General features: G+C 54.3%; 1 protein-coding gene across 1 annotated transcript in view; it reads left to right on the top strand.

Moving 5' to 3' along the window:
- CAMK2A (calcium/calmodulin dependent protein kinase II alpha) overlaps positions 1 to 20,722 on the top strand; it is a 62,244-nt gene that overhangs the window by 31,141 nt on the left and 10,381 nt on the right. The window contains exons 7-15 of the mRNA XM_010961787.3: positions 833 to 935; positions 2,259 to 2,342; positions 2,481 to 2,575; positions 3,581 to 3,703; positions 4,085 to 4,168; positions 5,672 to 5,714; positions 8,219 to 8,259; positions 12,883 to 12,915; positions 13,914 to 13,962. Of these exons, the coding sequence (XP_010960089.1) occupies positions 833 to 935; positions 2,259 to 2,342; positions 2,481 to 2,575; positions 3,581 to 3,703; positions 4,085 to 4,168; positions 5,672 to 5,714; positions 8,219 to 8,259; positions 12,883 to 12,915; positions 13,914 to 13,962 (655 nt within the window). The remainder of the gene's footprint in view (positions 1 to 832; positions 936 to 2,258; positions 2,343 to 2,480; positions 2,576 to 3,580; positions 3,704 to 4,084; positions 4,169 to 5,671; positions 5,715 to 8,218; positions 8,260 to 12,882; positions 12,916 to 13,913; positions 13,963 to 20,722) is intronic.

Genomic DNA, 20,722 nt, shown 5'->3' with positions numbered 1-20,722 from the left:
CCTGCTATGTGTTGCCCACTGTCTTAGGAGCTGGTGATACAGTGGTGGACAGGACACATAAGAAACTCACATTCTTAAAAAAAGAAGAAGAAGAAACATTCTACAGGGGTGACAGATGATGAACAAGCACATAGATAGGTGGAAAAAATGCACTATAAATTGTGATGAGATCTATGACAGTAACAACAAGGACCTAAGACAGAAGATACCTTGGGGCTCCTTGTTTAGCTAGAGTAGTCATGGAGAGCTTCTTGGAGGGGGTGACATGAAAGTGAGAGCCAGATGATGAGAAGGCGCCAGATCTGTGAAGCTCAGAGGGAGAACAAGTCAGGCAGGGGGAGCAGGAAGTGCAAAGGCCCTGAGGTAGGAACAGGCATGACTGTTTGAAGGCATGTAAGAAGGCCACTGTGCAGAATGGGAATAATAATGCTTACCCCAAAGGGTTGTTGAGATGATAAATAGGATGATGTATGCAAATGGCTGGCACATAATAGAAGCACAATAAATGTTGTTTCCTTTTCCTCACTGTGGTGGTGGCTATTCTCCCACCATCTCAGCCCCAGTCCCAGACCCCGAGGGAAGAGGGAGGAGCGGGTGGAAGGGTCTTCCTTTTGCAGGAGACAGAGAACTACAATGAGGCAGTCCTCTCTTTGGGCAGCTCAGAGCCCCATGGTTGGGGCTGGTGTGGCAGGGCAGGCAGGATGCCTCTAGATTGTTCAGCTGCTCCTCTTGTAATGTAAGCCCAGGCCCCCAGAGGTGACGTTCTAAGTCCGCTCACTGTCTTCTGGCCCTTTCCTCTCCCCCTTCCCCTCTTCCCTCTGGTTCTGTGAAGCCGGAGAATCTGTTGCTGGCCTCCAAGCTCAAGGGCGCTGCGGTGAAGCTGGCGGACTTTGGCCTGGCCATAGAGGTGGAGGGGGAACAGCAGGCATGGTTTGGTGAGTGGGGACAGGGGTGGCAGGGGTGTTGGGGGCCAGCCTCATATCGACACATTGGCCTCTAGGAACCCTCTGCCCAAGTAAGGGCCGGTTGGAGGTGGCTGTTGCACCAGCCAGGGATCAGGGAGCAGAGGTCCTACCCCCCAGCCTCTAGGTCTGTGGGTGTCACCCATGCTAGCTCCCTGGGGGCCAGGTGCAGGGACATGGTTGTCATTAAAACAGAACGTGGCTTCCTCACAGGTGCACACCCGGCACTGTCGGCTAGCAGCTTCCATGGGTTCCCCAACAATCTGGGTGCTAGAGATTATTATCCTGATTTGACAAATGAGGAAGAGAGGCTAAGCAACTAAGAGAAGATCCGGCGAGGTTAGAAGAGGTAGAGCCAAGATTTAAGCTTAGCTGACCCAGCCTGCTCTGAGATTCTGACATAACTGAGTCCTTTCAGCTGTCTGGGAATACTCTTTAGAGAGCAATACTGATCAGTGGTTGAGAGCCGGAGTTCTGGGTTCGAATCCCAACTCTGCTACTTAGGAGGTCTGTGACTTTGGGTGAGTCGTTTCACCCCTGAGCCTTCATTTCATCATCTGTAAAAAAGGGTAATAATAATATTATGTTCCTCGAGGTGTGTGAGAATTAAATGAGATCGAGCACAGAAAATTCTTGGCCCTGCTTAGCACACACACTCAATACACAGGAACTGTTCTCATGATTACTTGTTAAAACACTTTGGGTGTCTGTTATTTCAACTGATTCTCCCAATAGTGCTGGGAGGTGTTTAGGGTAGGAATCCCAAACCCTTTATTTGATGGAGGAGGAAACTGAGGCCCAGAAAGAAAAGAGACCTACCTCTAAGGGACTTAGGGCAAAGCCAGAGTTAGGGCCGGGCCTCCCGCCATACCAGGACCAGCTCCTGGAAGGGTGGGGAGTGGGCAAGGGTTCAGCTCAGCCTGGAGCTGACAGGCAAGGACAGTTCATCTCAAGGGCCCTGAGCAATTAATGGGTATTGGCTGCTGGGAAGGCTGTGCCAGAAGTTTGTGGCTGAGTCAGGACCCTGGGGGAAGGACCTTGGGTGGACCCATGACTTCTGCCATGAGGGTCTGGAGTGGGGTGGTGGCAGATACACTCTGTCTTGTTCACCCAGGTCTAGCGGTGTCGCTGGCTTGTCAGGCCAGGGCTTCTGGCCCTTGGCCGGCTCTGGGGGGCAAGGGGTGTTTTCCCCATCACCAGGGCAACCTCATCCCTCTTCCAGCAGGATCTCGTTCCGGGTTACTTACGTGCCAACCTCTGTGTGTGTGTCTGCCTGTCTGTGTGTCTGGGGAGCAGGGTTTGCAGGGACTCCTGGATACCTCTCCCCAGAAGTGCTGCGGAAGGACCCATACGGGAAGCCTGTGGACCTGTGGGCCTGCGGTGAGTCCATCCGAAGGCCCCTTAGCCCCCCTGGCCGCCTGCATCTCTGGTGCCCTTTCTCTCCTTGCCCATCACTCTCCTCCCTGTGCCCCCATCACTCCTCACAGAAGGTTGAAGTTTCTCCTGGTCCCTTCCCAGGGGTCATTCTCTACATCCTACTGGTTGGCTATCCCCCATTTTGGGATGAGGACCAGCACCGCCTGTACCAGCAGATCAAAGCCGGCGCCTATGATGTGAGTGTTGCTCCTCTCTCCAGCCTTCCTGTCATCCTAGGGGCCCCCTCCAGTGAAAGCCAAGGCCCAGTGACATCAGAGACCCGAGGGTATTTCCCTCCTGCCCTACCCACCCATTCAGGCCTCCTGCCACTCTCTAGGTATGGGGTGGGGGTAAACATCAGGTGAAGCTTGAGGGCTGACCGGGGCCAGGCAGTGAGCTGGCTATGCCTAAAGACTGGGGCCTCTAAGTGATGGGATTTGGTCCATGGGGTCCTAGATGGTAGAAGCAGCACTAAAATGGGGCAAGAGTTTGGGTGATGGGCAGGCCCCGGGAGCCAGGTTCTCTCTCTATAGATATGTACATACACACATATTATATATTGTATGTACAAATAGTAATAATAACTACCACATATTTTTGCAGTTAATCCTCACACCAATCCTGACATAGGTACTGTTATTAACCCCATTGTACAGATAGGGAGGCTGAGGCACAGAGAGGTTAAATAACTGCCGAGACCACTTAGCTAAGAAATGGTAGAGCTGGGATTTGCACCCAGGCAGTCTGGCTCTAGTGTCTTTGCTTCTAACTACCAAGCTATACTGCTTTTCTGCACAGCAGATATCTCTGGAGCTATGTCATATGTTTTATATCATATTTAATTCTCACAACATCTAGGGACAGCTCAGGGGTCACATGACTTGCCCAAGGTCTCACAGCCCAGGAGGCGGATTTGGGACTTGAACCCAATCTTCCAATTCTGAAGTCTGGGCTATAACCACTGGCCTGCTGCTCCCCAGATAAGGCACAGCTCAGAAGAGCAGAGGGAGGCCTCCTTTCCCCCGACCATTGTTCTGATTTGTCTTGGGGTCAGGAAATCCTATCCCTGGTCCTCCTGGTTGTGGACGCCCGAGTGGACGGGTAGCAGGACCCCTGCCTGCTCCCCTGCCAGTCAGGGGCTGGGGGATCGCAGGGGTGGCCTGGGGTAGGCTGGGCAAACCTGGCCCCTCTGCCCCTTCCAGTTTCCATCACCAGAATGGGACACCGTCACCCCAGAAGCAAAAGATCTGATCAACAAGATGCTGACCATCAACCCGTCCAAACGTATCACGGCCGCTGAGGCCCTCAAGCACCCCTGGATCTCGGTGAGCCTTCCTCAGTAAGACCCTTCGCAGGAGCCCCTCCAGACTTCAGGATTAAGGCCCTCAAGGAGTCCCGGCCCTGCCCCTGGCCCCTCAGGCCCACCATGGGGCCAAGGGGGATTAATCCAATGGACACTGATCCTGCTGTGATTCTCATAGGGAAAGTGTCAGTGGGAGGTATTCTGGGTTGGCACCATGACTTGGGGTGCTACTGGCACCCAACGTCCAGTGCCGGGAATGCTAAGCCCCTGTAATGTTTATAACATCCCCTAGAACAAAGACTCATTCCCCAAAGATGCCAGCCACATTCATAGGATGCTCTGCAGGGGGGCCCTTGGGTAGGTCCCGCCTTGTACTGACAAGCCCTCTCCCAACTTCCTCCAGCACCGGTCCACCGTGGCCTCCTGCATGCACAGACAGGAGACCGTGGACTGCCTGAAGAAGTTCAACGCCAGGAGAAAACTGAAGGTAACAACAGGTCCTCACCCTCCATGCGCCCCGGACGCAGGAGTAACTTGGCCTGGGTCTCCACAGTGGCCTAGAGGTCTGCTTACTAGCTCTTTCCTTCATTGAGTCAACAAGCATTTATTGAACACCAGCTGTCTGGGCTGGGCAGTGAGCGGTGGCGAGGACAGACAAGTGACCGGGACATTACGGGGCAGTGGTGAGTGCTGTGACCGCACACCCTGAGGCTGTGAGAGTGTATAGCAGGGCCACGAAGCAGGTCTCGAAGCACCAGGGGAGGATCCCAGAAGGCTTCCTGGGCAAGTGGCCTTTGAGCTAAGATCCCAAAGGATAAGCAGGTGTTAGCAGTATGGAGACAGATCGGGCAGGTGTTCCAGACACAGAGAAAAGCCTCTGCAGAAGTCTGGAAGCAGGAGCTTGACCCCTTAGGGGGACGGCAAGTGTTTCAACATGGCTGGGAGAGGTTGCAGAGGGTGATGTGTGACTGGACAGGAGGCCATGGTAAGGGTGAGAGGTCCCAGATGCCAAGTTCTGGAGAGGAATGGCTGAGGGACTTGGACAGGACTTGTGGCCTCAAGGAAGTGACCCTGATGGACCCTGAGCCTCTGGCCTCTTGGCAGCTCTGTGTATTCTCAGGGCCGTAGCAGCTCCTGGCCTAGACCTTGCCAGGGGACCCCATAAGCAGGTAGGAAGAGCAACTGAGGGATCCCCAGCTGGTTGAAACAGAGAGGCCATCAGCATGCTAAGTGACAGCTGCTGAGGCCTCCGGCTCCTTCAGAACCAACTGCTCCCAGGTCTGGCATGGTGGCTCGGGATAAGGACATGGGCCAAGGGGGTGGTAGCCAGCATGATGCCAGAACTGAGTCTAACCCTTAACCCCCAGTGGGAGCTTTCCCAGAAGTCTCAAAATGTCAGAACCAGTGATTCTTAAAATCACAGACTGGTGGGCCCTGATAGTGTCCAGATCAGACAGCGTCAGAACCAGCGTTGGTCCTTGCCCCCATGGACAGAGGAGGCTTATTCCTCATGAACCCTCCAGGGTTCTGAGCCCAGGAGCCACAGAAGAATGAACTAGTACTGGAGTGAGGAGCTGGGTGTCCCAGGCAGAAGATGGAGGCAGGGAGGGGCCAAGGGGTACAGGGTCTACTGTCTTTGCCCTGGCAGGAGATTTCCTTGGTGCTTAGGAGCCACCACTGACAGGTATCCCCAAGTTCATCCACCAGGTATGGCCAGGCTGATGGAACCTATTAATATCTGCTTCTAGGATGACCCTGCCCCCGGAACTGTGCCAGCTAAAACCTAGATCATCCTGATTTCTCCAGGGAGGCAGGGATGGTCTCTGGGCTGTGGGTGGGAGAAATGGAGGCCCGAGGCAGAAGGCTTTGGCCTTGTGTCTGAATGGAGCCCCTGCCTTCCCTTCCCCACTCCCCTCCCATTTCTGTCTCTCCTCTCCCTCCTGATCTCCCACCTCCTCTCCCCCACATCCCCTCCTCTTGTCTGTTTCAGGGAGCCATCCTCACCACTATGCTGGCCACCAGGAACTTCTCTGGTAGGTGGTAGGACCTCAGAGTCCCAAATATATCCTGCAGGAGTTGGACAAGTTGCCAAATGGGCTATCTGGGTGCCCTCAGGCCAGAGGGCCTGAGGAGAGTAGGAGCTACAGAGGACCCCGTGACTAGAGGCTTAACTCACCTGATGCAAACCTGTGGAAGTGGGTAAAGGTCAAAGGTCAGCAAGCCAAGGGCCCACCAGGAAGGGTTAGAGGTTAAGTGTGGCTTCCTCAGCTCACAGCAGTGCTGGGTTTCTCAGACTGGGCCAGCCAGAGGAGAAGGCCTCCTGAATGCTGGTGGACAGGTCCAAGAGGGACTGAGCCAGGCCCAGGAAGTACCAGTATTCCTGTTCCCCACAGTTACTAAGCCATCCCCATGCTTTCACTCAGGTGGCCTTTGTGACAAGACAGTTGCCATCCCTGTTTACTGAGTGGGGAAACAGAGGCTTAGGGAGGTAGACTTGCCTCGGGTCACACTGCTAGAGGCAGGCTTTCAGTGCAGGTCTGACCTGCCCCAGAGCAAGTGCCCTTACCAGGCTGGGTCACCAAGGAGTCCAGGGTAGAAGCCTTTGGCCTTGGCCAAAGCCAGGCTGGTTAAGGCGGGGAGTGCCCAATGACTGGCGGCATGTGGACCCGAAGACAGAAGGGGAAGGGATTAGTGTCAGGGCTTAGCAAGAAGCTCCCCTTGGCACGCTGGGGAGGGCTGCGGCCAGCACCCGCCAGAGGCTTCTCTCTGGGGAGCCCAGGATGGCTGACGGGGCAACTGAGCAGATATAGCAAAGCTCACCTGAGGGGCCCTCAGGCTAGCGCTGGGGCTGGGGCCAGCCAGAGAGGGCTGCTGTGCACACATGGCTGCTCCCACCACAAGCGGTTGGCTCTGGGAAGCTACACCCCTGGCTTTGCTGAAGGAGGGTCCACCTGCCCATTTAACCAGCCAGGAGGTTGAGACCCGGCGGTGGGATGGGGTAAGACCCTGGAACTTCAGATGTGGGCTTTCCCCAGCACACTGAACTGCTTTCCAACTCTCTTCCAGCCCAGACAAGGATCCTGTAGTTCCTTAAACTGAAAGATGAGCCACCCAGGCAGTCAGAGTCTTTTTTTAACAACTGAAGTGCCCTTAGGGAACTCTATTCCAGAGCTCACAAAATGGGGGAGGGCATGGCTTAGTTCTCCTCTCTTGATGTTCTTGGTGGGGGGAGCCAATGATGTTTAAAAAATTTTTTTTTTCTTAGAGTTTCCAGCACTTAAAACCCAGGAGATTTCATAGAAAATCCCAGATTTCTGACTTCTCTCAAAGATCACGATATGTGACCTCACTTGACCCAGAGTCCTGGAGTAGTGGGCCGGAGCTGAGAGGGTCCCCCTTTGAGGCTTGAGGGGAGACCACAAAGCCCATGGAGGATGGGCATCTGTTTCTTTCTTTCAGCTTTGGGATCCAGGGGTACTCAACCCACCCCCCTTACTTTGCAAGAGGGAAATTTTCCATCAGAGCCTGAGAGGGTCATAGGTACCAATGTGAGGATGACTGGGGAGCTGGACCACCCATGAGCCCCATCCCTCCAAGCCTCTGGGTTGTTGGTGTCCTGTACCTCTCCTCCCCTCCCTCCCAGCTCGCCCTCTCTGGGCCACCAGGAGAAGGACTTTGAGTGGCTGCCATTTACCGAACACCTACTACATACACGTCAAGTGCTGTGCTGAGCACCTTCTAGATACTGTCTCCTTTAACTTAAGGCCGTTTGCTTGAGGTTTGAAGCAGTCAGATGTCAGACTGCACAGAGCTGGGCATTTATGCCATTTCCTGGGTGGTGCCCTCTCCAAGGGCTCTGGCCAGGAGGTGAGAAGGGAGGGAAAGGGGAATGACAGCTGGGGCCTCCCTGAGAGTCATTGCTTTGCTTTTCCCAGACACCCAGGACACAGCCAGCCCCAGCATGGTGCTCTGGGGTTTGAGGGTGGGGAGGCCTCTGCCAGGGATGGGTGCTCTGGCAGGGATGGGCCCAGAGGAGTGGGCATCTGCTTCTTGTCACAGGCAAAACACAGCTTGCAGCTGTCCAGAGTAGGCAGGGCTGACACATGACCTCCGCAGCAGCATGGGGCTAAAATTAGAGCAGGCTGGGGTGGGGAGGGAGTGTCCAGCCCCAGGCTGGGCAGCCAGGCCTCTGGGTTGGCCACCACCAACACGGGTGGTGACCGGGATCTAGAGGGAATCCCCGGACTAAAACAGCAACCACACGGTCCTGGGACACATTGGGCACCTCTCTCAACCCATGGGGCCAGAGGGTCACAGTTGAGATTGCTGAGAACTGGGGGGAGCCCAGGCCCAGCCAGTGGGCCACCGGCAGCCCCGGGGCTGCCCAGGAAGGAAGAGGAGCACGGGGAGGAGGTCTCCCCCAGATCGCTGCTCTGCTCTGTGCCCGCCGGCTGCCTGTGGATGCTGCTCTTCCTCGCCCTGTGGGCCCTGGTGCCCTGCCTGGTGTTGGTAACCCTCTACTTTTTCTCCTCCGCAGGGGGGAAGAGTGGAGGAAACAAGAAGAACGATGGTGTGAAGGTAAGCCCCTGAGAGCCTGGCACGGCCTGCCTCCGGCAGCGTCCCAGCCAGCACGGCCCGGCTTGCAGGGCTGGGGTGAGAGCCAGGCCTTGCTAACGGTGTTCTGTGCGGATGTGCTCACCCGGGCAGCCTGGCGTCCCCAGGCCCAGAGATCTGGGCTTCGTTGCCCACTGACCTGCCACAATTGGGGGGGGGGCAGGTGGGGGAAGGGAGGGTTGCTTAAAAGAGGGTGGGAGAGGCAGGTGGCCTGGGTTAGGATGGGCGTTAGGGCAGATCAAAGGAGATTTCTGTGGTTTTCCCGGACTGGGGGACTGGTGAGCGAAAGGGTGCAAAGAAGGGAAAGAGATGTTATGAGGGGTGACCTCCTTCCTGAACGTGGGCTGGCTGGAACGTGGGCCCCTGACCCAATGCATGCCCCAGTCCAACCTACAAAGCCTGTGGGGGATGGACAGCCATTCCTCTCAGCTTTGGGATCCAGATGTACCCACCCCCATCAAGGCCTGCTGGTTCAGTGCCAAAAATCCCCTCCTCCCCCGACCCAGGCCTACCCTGTCCCCATCCCTGATGCCCGAGCTACTTCCCTCTACACCCTGCTGACCCCTCTCTCCCTCTTCTCTCTTCTCCCTCTGCTCTCTGGGGCCTGGTCCCCTGCTCTCTGCAGCCCCTTCCTCCCCTGCCACTGGCTCGCCTTGTGGGTTCTCCTCTTTTGAGACCCTGCCTTTTTCTGGGCTCAGAGTCCTGCCTGGTCAGGGCCCCAGGGCTGGGCTGTGCCCAGGAGACTAGAAGATATGAGATGCTGTCCAAACACAGCCACCCAGGTGGGCTGATGGCTTCTGGCTTGATTTGTAGTGGCATTTAGAGTCTCAGGCCCCTGGCTTCAGTCTGTCAGGGGTTGCATGGGAGAGGATCTGGGTGTCTGCTTGCGGCCAGGATACGGGCCTCCCCTCTGCTTTCAGTGCCCTGGTGGCTTGAGTTACCCCATAGGTGCACTGGGTGAGGCAGGAAGGGTGTGAACTCGATGATTTCCAAGATTTCAGCTTTAAAAACAAAGAAGAAAAAAAAGCAATCAAAAGAAGCACCCGTCTTATCTTGGGTGCTTGAGGAATATGTCATTATTCGGTTATCAGCCAAAGCCAGTGGTTTTCAAACAGAACTCCTTGGAGTCCAGAAGTTCTGGGGAGGCACCTCTGGCAGCAGGTGACGAGGGATTGGAAAGGGAGAGGCTGAGCAGGGAGCGGTTTAGGCTGCTCACGCCCACTTCAGCCAGAATAGCTGTGGACCAGCCAGTGCCATGGCTGAGAGAGCCTGGGTGGGTGTACAGTCGTTATTTGAATCCCCCGAGCCTATTTCCTCATTCAAGCAATGGAGGGAGAGGATCTCCCACCTCCCAGGGCTGTTTGTGAAGATGAAGCAAGATGCTGCACACTGGGGACTTAGCATGGGACTGGCGTGTAACTCGTGCTCATTGGATGCTCATCAGTAGTGGTACCTTTCCTGCTTTATGTGCTGGACTTGCGAGTAAAGATTTCTCTTGAAAACAAAGTTTGCTAAAGAAAATGTTTGGAAACCAGAGATCTGAAGCCAGCCCAATTTATAAAGTTAAAATGCATCCTTTCCAAATGCTGTAAGAGAATCCAGCATTGAGTTTTGGCTTACCTGCTGTTTTAGGTTACTCATGAGTCAGTCCCCCTCCCCTCCCAATTTGAAAGAGTGATGGAGGGATGTGCAAGGTTGGGGGTCTCTTCTGGCCCTAGTGTGTACACACTGGAGGTACTGGGTTCCCTGGGGAAAGTCATATTTGGAGGGATATGGGGCAGAAGCCATAGGCACTGGTGGGCTGTGGTCCACGCTGGTGGAGAAGGAGGGGCAGAGGTGGGGTGGTTGTCGTCTGTTTGGCACTCCGGTGTGCTGTGGCCGGGCTGCTGGCTGTGAGGTCAGGGCCTCCCTCAGGCCAGGTCTTGGGTCGAAGCTCCAGTATGGCTCCTCTCCAGGCAAGGCCAGGAGGCAGAGGCAGTCTGAGGGCAAGGACATGTCAGCGCGGCGGGGCTCTGGCTGGTCACTGCACCGCTGAAGAAAGTGCCGTAGCCTCCAGTGGTGCAGGACAGACCCAGAGTGACTTCTCAGAGTGGCCGGGCTGTGGAGAAAGAGATGCTCAAAGGCTATTCCTGATCTGACCCTCTCTCTGCAGTTCAGCCTCCTCCTCTTCCTTGGGATGGAGGTTCGGGGACATCCAGCAGGAAGATGGGAGTAACCCTGGGGGCCTTGCCCAGGATTTGGGGAGCCTGGCCTGCAAGATGTCATTCTGGGGGTCCAATCACATTTTCACAATGATTAAAATGGGACCTCAAGTCAAGAAGCCAGGCGTTTGAGCCCGGGCCCCACTGCTCCCTCCCTTGGTGGCCTGGGCCATTGGTTCTGTCATCTGTGCAGAGGTAGAAAGAGCTGTTTGTGGGGGCTGGTGAGAGACTCCCACCAGGGTGGGCCTGGTGGGGTCACTCCTGTCACCCACACACGTTCAGCCAGAGTGGGAAATACACATTCTTCCTACAACTTGGTTTCCAGAAACAAACCACTGTTTCCATCTGGAGCTTAGCTGAAGAAGCAGTGACTGGTCCCAGTGCTGGAGGAAAAACTGTCCTGATGGAGTTAGAGATATGACATGATCCTGTATTTATGGGCTTTTAAGGACTTTTCAAGGCGAATTTTGACCGTAATTCATTTTTATCATTCTTGCCAACCTTAGGACCATGTTTCTACACATGGTTCTAAGAGATGTGAATACTTGTGGTGGCCACTTGCAAATTAAACTAACGTGCTGGTTAGTGTGGGAATATTATTAGTATCATCATCATTCTGTGATTCAGGAAAATTGAGTCTTTCTAGCACCAAGAAGCAATGCCCCTGTCCCCACCACCACCACTCCTAGGCCTCTACTTCAACCAAGAGGGGCCAACTGACCCTCAACACCACTCACTGCCCCCTGTTGGTGTCCCATCCGTCCGTCATGACTCCTCTCCCCCATGTCCCATCCTGTCACTGTACGTCCGAATCTGATGCAGTCTCTGCTCTGTGTTCCCTCCTCGTGTCCCGCCTGGAACCTCCTGGCCCCCGCGCCACTCCTCAGGTTTCTGCTGACAGCCAGGCTGTGTGGGCCTGTCCCCTCTGACACATGCTGTGCCTGGCCCAGCTCCAGCCAGGAGTGAGGCTGACACTGGGAGGACAGGGAAGAAGAGGAGGGGGGAGGGGAGGGGAGGAGGGGATGGCTGCAGACTTCCAGCTATGAAAGTCACACTGTCCAGGCTGGCTGGGGCAGAGGCAGGGGCATTGATGCTGGAAGTGCCCAGTGAGCCACCACAGCCACGACTGTGGAGGCCCTGGATGGAGAGGACAGGCTCTAAGGCTCCTGGCACTCAGAGGCCCCTGGATCTTGGAGTCAGAAAGCCTAGAATTAGACCTGAGGACCCTCAGAGTATATCCAGTGCCTCCCCCAGCAAAGGCTTACCGTGAGGTCATCTCAAGTGCTTCCTCTGCTCCCACATGGAGCAGCAAGAGGAGCAGCCTCCTGGCCTCTCACATGTGGGTGCTTCCAGGGAGGGTGAGCCTTTGAAGAGCCGTCAGGCTGCAGGGACCTGGACACCTGGACAGAGGAGCGGCCTACATCAGGGGTTCCAGACTCTGCTTTGCTAGTGCTGGCTGAGCAGCCTTGGGCAGATCACTGCCCATCTCTGGGCCCCAGTTTTCCACATGTGCAATGCAAGTGTCAGTCTTGACCTGCAACCTTCTATGAGTGCAAGTGTTTAAGACTCCTGGCTTAGAGCTGAAAGGAGAAGATAATCTACACTTTCCTCTCTCCTTCTCTTCTTCCCTTGGGTCCATAGCCAATAATACAGGGGAAGCTACAAATCCCCCTGAAGCTAGAATAGGTGGATGGCAGGGCCCAAAGACTCGAATTCTGGGCTCAGCTCTGTGTCTGCCAGGATTTCTGAGGCCTCTTAGAGGACTGGTTCCCACACCTGTCCCTGCCTTGGAATCACCTGGGGATATTGTTTAAAATAAAGATGCTCAGGCCCCAGCACAGACCTAGTTATCAGACTCCTCAAGAGGCCTGGTTATGCATATTTTTGACAAGTTTCTTAAGTGACTATGACACTCAACCAAACCAGGACATTCATCCTTTCCTCAGAGATGCTTGGGGAGTCTAGGAGGAGACATTGGGCCTCATCTCCAGCACTGAGGGCCTTTTTGTCCAAGAGTTTTGGATTCTGGAGGCCTTAGGCATCTGGCACCCCAGACCCAAGATTTGCTTCCCGCATCAGAGCTCGGCGTAGGGGCAGCCCTGGTCCAAGAAAGGCTTGGCCTGGAGCTTGGAGGTTGGATGGTTGAGGCCCAGGCAGCTGTGCGTGAGGCCCTAGAACTCCAGGCTGAGAGAGGACTGGCCCTGCCAGGTGAGCTGCTGCTAGTGGCCCTGACTCCTTGTCCCAATGCCGTTGCCGGCAAGGGACCACCGAGGATGACCCCGAGGCCAATCCTCCTTCCAACCCCTCTTTGTCGTTTGTTCCTCTGCTCCCTGCCGTTTTCATGCTGTGTCTTTTCCTGTCCCATCTCTTCTCCTTGTTTTTCCAGAAAAGAAAGTCCAGTTCCAGCGTTCAGTTAATGGTGAGTGTCTGCCGTCTCCCAAACGCCGGTAAATCCTGGGCCTCGAACCCTCGCTCCTGCCTCCCTCCTGCAGGCTGCACTGGGAACCCGGGGCGGGGAGAGGGTGCTCAGGGCGTGCTTGGTACGTGTGCCTCGTGTGACAATATGTGTGTTGTGTGTGTGTGTTGTTGGCGTGTTTCTGTTGACACCTCCAACTCCATGGCCCAGACCAGCAGCCTGATGGTAGACCTGAAAACTCCCTGGGATGCAAAGGTTGATTTGAAGCCCATCCCACATCCAGTCCTTGGCTTCTCGCTTCTCCCCGCCCTCTGCTCTGGAACTCATCTCGGGGCTTGGTTTGTGCCAGTTGTGGCCTCTAGGGGGCTTGATTTGGCCAAAGGAGTGGGCGCCATAGAGGCCCTTCTTGAGCTTCTGCGAGGCTACCCAGGGCCCGCCGGTGGCAGAGGAGCCACCAGCCCCTGCCTCTGTCTAGGGGTTCCTGCGGTGGCATGGTGGCCCACATCCCTCTTCTTCTGACTCCATTGCTGTCTCCACAACTGTGTGATTTTTCTCCCCTTGAAAAGCCCAGCTTCTCTCACGCTGGGCCTCACCACTCCCCTCTCTTCTTCTCCTGCCAGTGTGTGCATTCCTTCCCCATTCTGCGGCCACCATGTGCCTCTCTGCTCCTCCAGGCCCCCTCTCTGCTCCCTCAAGCAGATAGGGCCCAGGACCCTCTCCCAGCCCTTTCAGAAAGGCCAGGGCTCTCCATGCATCCATCCCTTCAGCCACGCCCCTGCCCCCGCCCCACTTCTCCCACCCCCACCAGCCACTGGCTTAGCAGGGGCCCTTCTTTAGGCTTGAAGTCTGATAGGGTTTTCAGTACAGCATCTGGATGGCAGAGCCGATGAGGTTTACAGACACTGGGCCGCAGCATCAGGCCGCCGGGGCAGCCCCCAACTGGCCACACCTCTTCCTGCTGGCCAAGCGGGCCTCACCACCTCCCATGTTCTCTTTGGCAGGAATCTTCCGAGAGCACCAACACCACCATTGAGGATGAAGACACCAAAGGTAGGAGGGGCCTGGCCTTCAGCCCCTGGGCCTCTTGGCAGGCCCCCTTCATGGACAGCCCCTGGCTTGAAAGGGCCCCAAGGCTGACCTTGTGTCCTGTTTCTCTACAAAGAGCCACGCTTTGGCTCCTTATAGACCGGGTGCACTGCGGGGCCTTTGCCCACACGAGGGACCTGGCCCACCAGCGGTCCCCAGGTGGACTTTTCTTCTTGTAGGGGTTATGTGTTTAATTTAACATGTATCAGAAAACGTTAATGTAACACAGTCAAGTCGTAGATGTATCAGAGCAGTATAAATTTTCCTTTTGAAGTGTTTGTGAATTTTTAAAAAATGAATTGATTTAAAAAACTTGAAGGAATCATAGTAAAGGAAGGGAAAGCAAAAATTCAGAAAGTTCAGCCAACTGGAACATGGGAAATACTGCCCAAGAACAACTCCAAATGCTGGGGTTGCTGTAGCCAGCGGCTAACAGTTTTCACAAGCCCTCAGATGAAAGGGAGCAAAACCCCAGATAACCATGGTCTGATAGTAGGAGAGGAAATACCAGGACGGTACTAGGAGTAATGGCTGCCTTTCGTGGGGCCCTCGCTGTGTGCTAGACCTGTTTTCAAGTGCTTTATATTCACCTGAGCTTCACAACAAACCTAGGAGGTAGGGACTGTGATCAACCCCATTCTATAGCCCAGAAACTGAGGGTTGGGTAAACTGGCCCAACGTCCCAGAGCTCCTGTAGGGTAGGGTTAGGATATGAACCCAGGCAGCATGGCTCCAGGGCCAGGCTCACAACCTTGACTAGGGTGGCTGGGGTATGTGGAAAGTATGCTTGGAGCTTGGAGGAGGGAGGAGGGAGCGTCGACTTCTGCCCATGGGACACCAAGTCCTTGGATGTGTTAGTGACGTCCTGCTGCTCTTTCTATACCCAGCTCTCCTTGTTCCCCCGGGACAGGGACCGGCGAGGGTGGGAGTTTCACACTGGGGTGTGTGTCAGAGACACCTGGGGAGCCTCTGAAGTGTAGAAAAATAGCGTTGACCTGGAGAGATCACAGCTGTGCCAGTTTAGAGATGTCCAGGTGTTTAGATGATTTGCCTCTAAAGGCTTTCAATGACGTGGGAAAGAGCATTTTATTATGTAATATTTTTGCACAATTGCCATTTAGGCTTATTTAAGGCAGTTTTAACACACCAAACGCCATGACTGCCTCCTGACTCTGTCGGGATGTTTGGAAGCCCAGCCCCACCCTGTGGGTGTCCCTCTCTGGTCACTCCCGGATGGAGGGGGACGAGGGTGGCTGGAGACAGTCACTTCATCACCACAGCCTGATGCTAGAGCAAATCAAGCTTCTATACTGGCACTAGGGACAACCTTTAAAAACTCATTATCGTGAAGACTTCCCATGGGATCAGGTCAGCATTTTGAGTATGACTTTCTAACTGCATTCTTGGCCTGCCCCTGTGGATTCCGATTCCACAGGTTTCAAGTGGGTTGAAACATTCCCCATATTTGAGGCATGCTGTCCCAATGGTAAGAGTTAGGTGCTGGAATTTTGAGGAGACTCGTTGTGACCCCATCATTCTAGTCTCAGAACAGACAGGGACTAGCTACCATCTGTGGGATTATGACTGAACGCCTCTAAGTCAGAATCCCGCCCAGGCTGAACGATACGGCAGCGCCACGAGAGCCTCGGTTGGCCTCAGAGAGCCGGTCCCCCGCCGTCCCCGCCGTAGGGCCCTCGCCCGCGTGCCCGCGCCACGCAGCATGCCCGGCCGTGTGTGGGGACCAGGGTCCGGTGCGGAGAGGCCTTCGTCCTGGGACACGGGGCGCGGCCGGGAAGGCGGCCGCCCTCTCGCCCGTCGCGCAACGCACGTTTGTGGGGAACCTGGTGCTAAACCATTCGTAGATGACCTGCTTCTGAGTCAGGGTTTCGTAAATAGCAGAGCAGCTCCCTTGCTGCGATCTATTGAAAGTCAGCCCTCGACACAAGGGTTTGTTAAAAAAAAAAAAAAAAAGAACAGACAGGGACTGTGGAGGCAAACTGGCTCTGTGCTTCTTCCCTGGAGTCCATTTGCTGGGCGACCTTAGACAACTCACTCAACTTCTCTGAGCCTCAGTTTCATTGACAGTAAAGACGTGATGATAATAGTATCAATCTCAGAGGACTGTTGTGCAGATCGAATGAGAGGCTGCATATAAAGTGCTTACACAGTGTTTGGCACATGGTCATTGCTGAATGAATCTTAATTTCTTTTTTTTTCCCCCAAACTAGATCTTATGGTTGAATGATAGGAAGCCATATGACATTTTCTTGGAGCATCAGTTTTACTCAGAATGATTTTAAGACAAATATTTATATGTTAAACAGAGAAATATTTGTAATAGAATGTAAAATTTGTATGCACTATTAACGTAGAATGTGACCCATTAAAGACATTTTACCCCTGGGGTAATGGCTCTGGGTTGCATCCCTGAGGTCTGACATTACCCTCTGCTTTAGAGACATCAGAATGGGAACATTTGTGAAGTGCTGAATTTTAATTCACATGTGCCCCTTTTAAAAGAGGTGAATCTGAGGCCCGGAAAAGAGAAAGGGCAGATCCAAGTTATTAATGGCAGAACTGGGTCCCCGTTTCCTGCCTCAGTTTCCCCACATGTAAAATGTCATGTCTGATGAAAGATGCTGGCTCAGCCAGGAGCTTCTACCCCTTTTTGGCAGGAGAGAGAGCCCTGTGCCTCCCCCAGCTTCTCCAGGCCTCAGAGAGAGTTTCCAGAGAACTATTTTCTGGTGTTAATTCGTTAAGTCTTCTTACTAAGTGAGAATAGCAGCTGGCCGGTGGATTCTGACCTAACATTAAAGTTAATTAGAAATGTCATCCTCCAGGGAACATTTTCCCCTGAGCAAAGAAAGGGACATTAATATTTCAGAACACCTTAGGCTTAATACACAGGCCTCTCACCTTCTGAATGGCACAGGGCTCTCCCAGGCCTCCTCCCCACTGCCCTACCTCCGCCTGGTCAGCCCCTTGAAAGTTTAATTGCCTCTCCTACCCAAAGTGCTGTCTCAGAAGCTGGGCAGAGACATTCTGAGAAATATTAGTTAGGAATGCTGATCCCATTTCAGCTTTGGCATGCTGTGTGACCTAGAGAGAGTGTCTTAACCTCTCTGGGGCTCCAGCTTTCCCATCGATAGGGGAGCACTCTTGGTTGGGTGAACACTTGGTACGTAAGAAATGCCAGAAGTTGTTACTGAGCAGCTGCTGAATGAATCTTTCATATAGCAATGGGACTGCTGAGGGCAGGGGAGGGGATCAGAACCAGAATGAATTTCTCCAGCTCTAAGGAGCACCACAACCCCAGATCTTTGGTCCCAGGGAATGAAGCTAGGGAGATTCCTGGCCACTAGGCTTTGACTATTGGCAAACTTGGTGTCCTGAGTGGCTGGAGGCCAAGTTAGGCACTGTCTCAGGCTGCATTAATAGTAGTATTGTGCCCAGAACTGGGGAGGGCATAAAGTGCTACCCTAGATCTGATATTCTGCAATATTCAAGTCTCACCAGGGATTGTGTGCTCACACTCACAGAAGCAGCTAAACAGCTCAAGTACCCCTGAAGAGTAGATGGCCAGCCTGAGTCAGATCCTGCAAACCACATCCTGGAGGCCTTCAGCCCTGAGAAGAAAAGACTGGTAGCAGGGACAGCATAGAGTCTGGGGGAGCAGGTGCATGCTGCAGGGCCCTAGAAGGCAGAAAGGGGACCAGAACTATCACCAGGGCTTTTAGGGGGAGATTTCGACTCAAAAGGAGGTGAATGCAAATGGCGTAAGCTGTCCAGCAGGCTGCAAGCCCCAAGGTTCCAACCAAGACTGAACCGTCACGTATCAGGCTGCTGGGAAATGTCCCTGCCTGGGCTAGAGGCTAGAGGATGTCCTCAGGGGAAACTTCCAATTCAGAGCCTTCCAGTGATAACAAGCAGAGCTCTCACTTCGGGGGTACCAGGCGCTGCTCTCAAGCTTTACATAATGCATCATTATTTACAGAAATGAGTTGATATAAAGGGCTTGGAACAGTAGCTCTTTCTGAGTAAGGACCATATGTGTGTTAGTTATTTTTATTGATTTATTCTTAACTCCATCCTCAGAACCACTCTATGAGGTAAGTACTATTAGTAGCTCCATTATACATATGGGAAACTGAGGTCCTGGGCCGTACCTTGCCCCAGAGCACGCAGTTATTAAATAGCAGAACCCGGATCCAAACTTGGGATCTGGCTCTAGAATCCATGCCCTTCACCACTTTGCCAGCCCCTCTGAGGTGGCAGTGAGAAGCAGCCCATAGGAGACAGGACATTAAGCACAGGCTCGTGGAATGTCAAGCTGGAAGGGCTCCTAACATTGTGCAGAGCAGGCAAGGGAGGGGCACAGGCCCCATAGCCTGCCAGGAGCACGGGGATTCGCACTGGGTCGTCACCCTGATTCTGTGTTGGAGAGGCTGAAATGAGGTGTCTCCTGGTGGAGGTGGGTTTCTCCCCATCCTCAGTCTCTAGCATCTATGAAGGAGGGCAGAGGTGACCAGGAGGTCAGGCTATTGGGCTCCTAGGGACAGAGGCCACCGGGCAACTTGGGCAGTTCCAGGGAACCGGCAAAGCAGCAGCGCCAGACCCTGATCTGGTCCATCTCTTGTTCATTCATTCATGCCGCCTCTGTCCCTGCCCCAGTCAAGGCCCCAGAGTGACCCGGCAGAGCTCGTGGTCTAAGACAGACTCATTCCCAGCCCTGGTGATTCTTAGCAGAGCCAGGAGATAAAGAATTGGTGGCTCACTGCAGTGACTGGCTTTGAAAATGGTAACTTCGATGACGTTACGTCTACTGAGCACCCACCGTGTGCCAAGAGCTGTGTGCCAAGAGCTATGCAGGGCATGGGGCCCTGCCCTGAGGGGCAGGTGGTGTGGGGGAGAGGGGGATGGGCTTGGGAGCTGCATAGTCTGCTGGGGAGGGGTGGTCCACTGGAGCAGACTCTTTAACCTGTTGCCTCCAGTGTGACTGGAGTTCACCTCTGACTCCGAGGTGAAAATCACATGAGATTGTGCCGAGAGGCCATAAGATTTGCAGGTTGAGCACCCAGCACCAAGCGCACACACTCAATAACAAATGCCTGTGGGGCCAGGCCTGCTGCAGGCTCCAGGGATCAGTGAGCCTCCACGGAGCTCGTATTTGAGCTGGGAAAAAGACAAGGACAGGGGCCCAACATGACAGGGAGCGTGTTGGATCTCCTGGGTCCTGTCGAAAAGGCCTTGGGCTGGAGCCAAACACTGCACTCAAAATGTTCTGTGTCCTTGGGCAAGTCATAGCCCTTACCAGGCTTCTGTTTCTCCAGTATTTTGATGAGGAGTCTGAGTCCCTGGTCTCCAAGGGTTCTTGCAGCCTGAGTGTCCTGTGATTCTGTGTCCTCTGGGCCTGGGGTGAGCTCCCTGGTGTGAGGTGAGACGGGGAGGGGGGCACTGGTCATTGGTGAGGAAAGGGTGGGGACTGGGCCTCCACCAGGGGTGGTCGCCCTCCCACGCTCCCAGCCTGAGATGGACAATGTGTCACCTATGTCCACCTACCTCACCTGAGGCTGCTCCAGCACACCAGCTAGCTGACCAGGTTTGAGGATAAGCTTGAGCCTGGGGGAGCAGGGGAGGAGGGCCTGCCCCTGGGAAACCACGTGAGGCTTCTGATAGGACGGTCCCGCTGGGGTCGGGACACTTGGCTTCAAATTCCCTCATCGCTGAGGCTGAATCTCCTCATGTGTCAGAGCAGGGGAAACTGGCCTTGCCTGCTCCCCACTCCCAGGGTGTCTGTGGGGAGCAGATGCAGTAACGCGTGTGGGAGGATGCAGGAAATGGCACTTACAATGTGGACCTACTACATGCTAGGCACATCTCATCCCACGGGCACATCTCATCCCACGCTAATGACAAACCTGGGAGAAGGGCACTGTTACCTCCATCTGATGGACTAGGAGACAACCTTGTGGCCCACAGTTGCACAGCTCATGAGGACCTGGGCTGGGGTTTAAATAAAACTCTGTCTGGTACTGAAGTCTGGGTTCTATTCCCAACATGTTTGGCATTGAATGTATGAGAGGTGATGGTGTCCCCATTATACAGATGGGAAAACGGGCTCAGAACATCATTCATCTAATATGAAAGCTGACAGGGGAGGGTACAGTGCATGCTTGGCATGCATGAGGTCCTGGGTTCAATCCCCGGTACCTCCATTAAAATAAATAAACCTGATTACCTCCCCTCACCCCCCTAAATTATAAGGGTTCAAAGAAAAAGAAAATATGTCTAATCCTGTGCCAGAAAGACAGCAGCTGTTTGTGGTGTGGCAGTGGCAGACGGGGGAGGCCAGGGCTTAGCAACTGGGATTCATTATGCCTAGGAAGTTCTGGAAAGCTCAGTGCCTGATTCCTACAGGCACCCAAATAGCGCAAAAACTCACCCAGACCTAAGGGATGAGTAAGTCCCAAGCCCTTCCTTAGTGGCCCCAGTTTGGGCAGTGGGGGAGTCCCTGGTTTGTGGCTGTTGGTGACAATGACCACAGGTGACCTTGCTGGGATTCAGATGGCCAAGCAAGGTGATGGGGAAGCATGTTTTGGAGTCAAGACCTGAGTTCAAATCAGCCTAGAGTCAGAATGTCCAGCATGCATGCTGTTGGGAGGCAGAGGCTGCCAACTGAGGCACTGGCTCTGCCCTTTGTGGTTGAGGGCACTTGCGCACCGTT

This window comes from Camelus bactrianus, chromosome 3, assembly GCF_048773025.1.
Source record: "Camelus bactrianus isolate YW-2024 breed Bactrian camel chromosome 3, ASM4877302v1, whole genome shotgun sequence".
NCBI lineage: Eukaryota > Metazoa > Chordata > Mammalia > Artiodactyla > Camelidae > Camelus > Camelus bactrianus.
The sequence above is the reverse complement of the archived record's forward strand: the minus strand, read 5'-3'. Positions and strand labels throughout refer to the sequence as shown.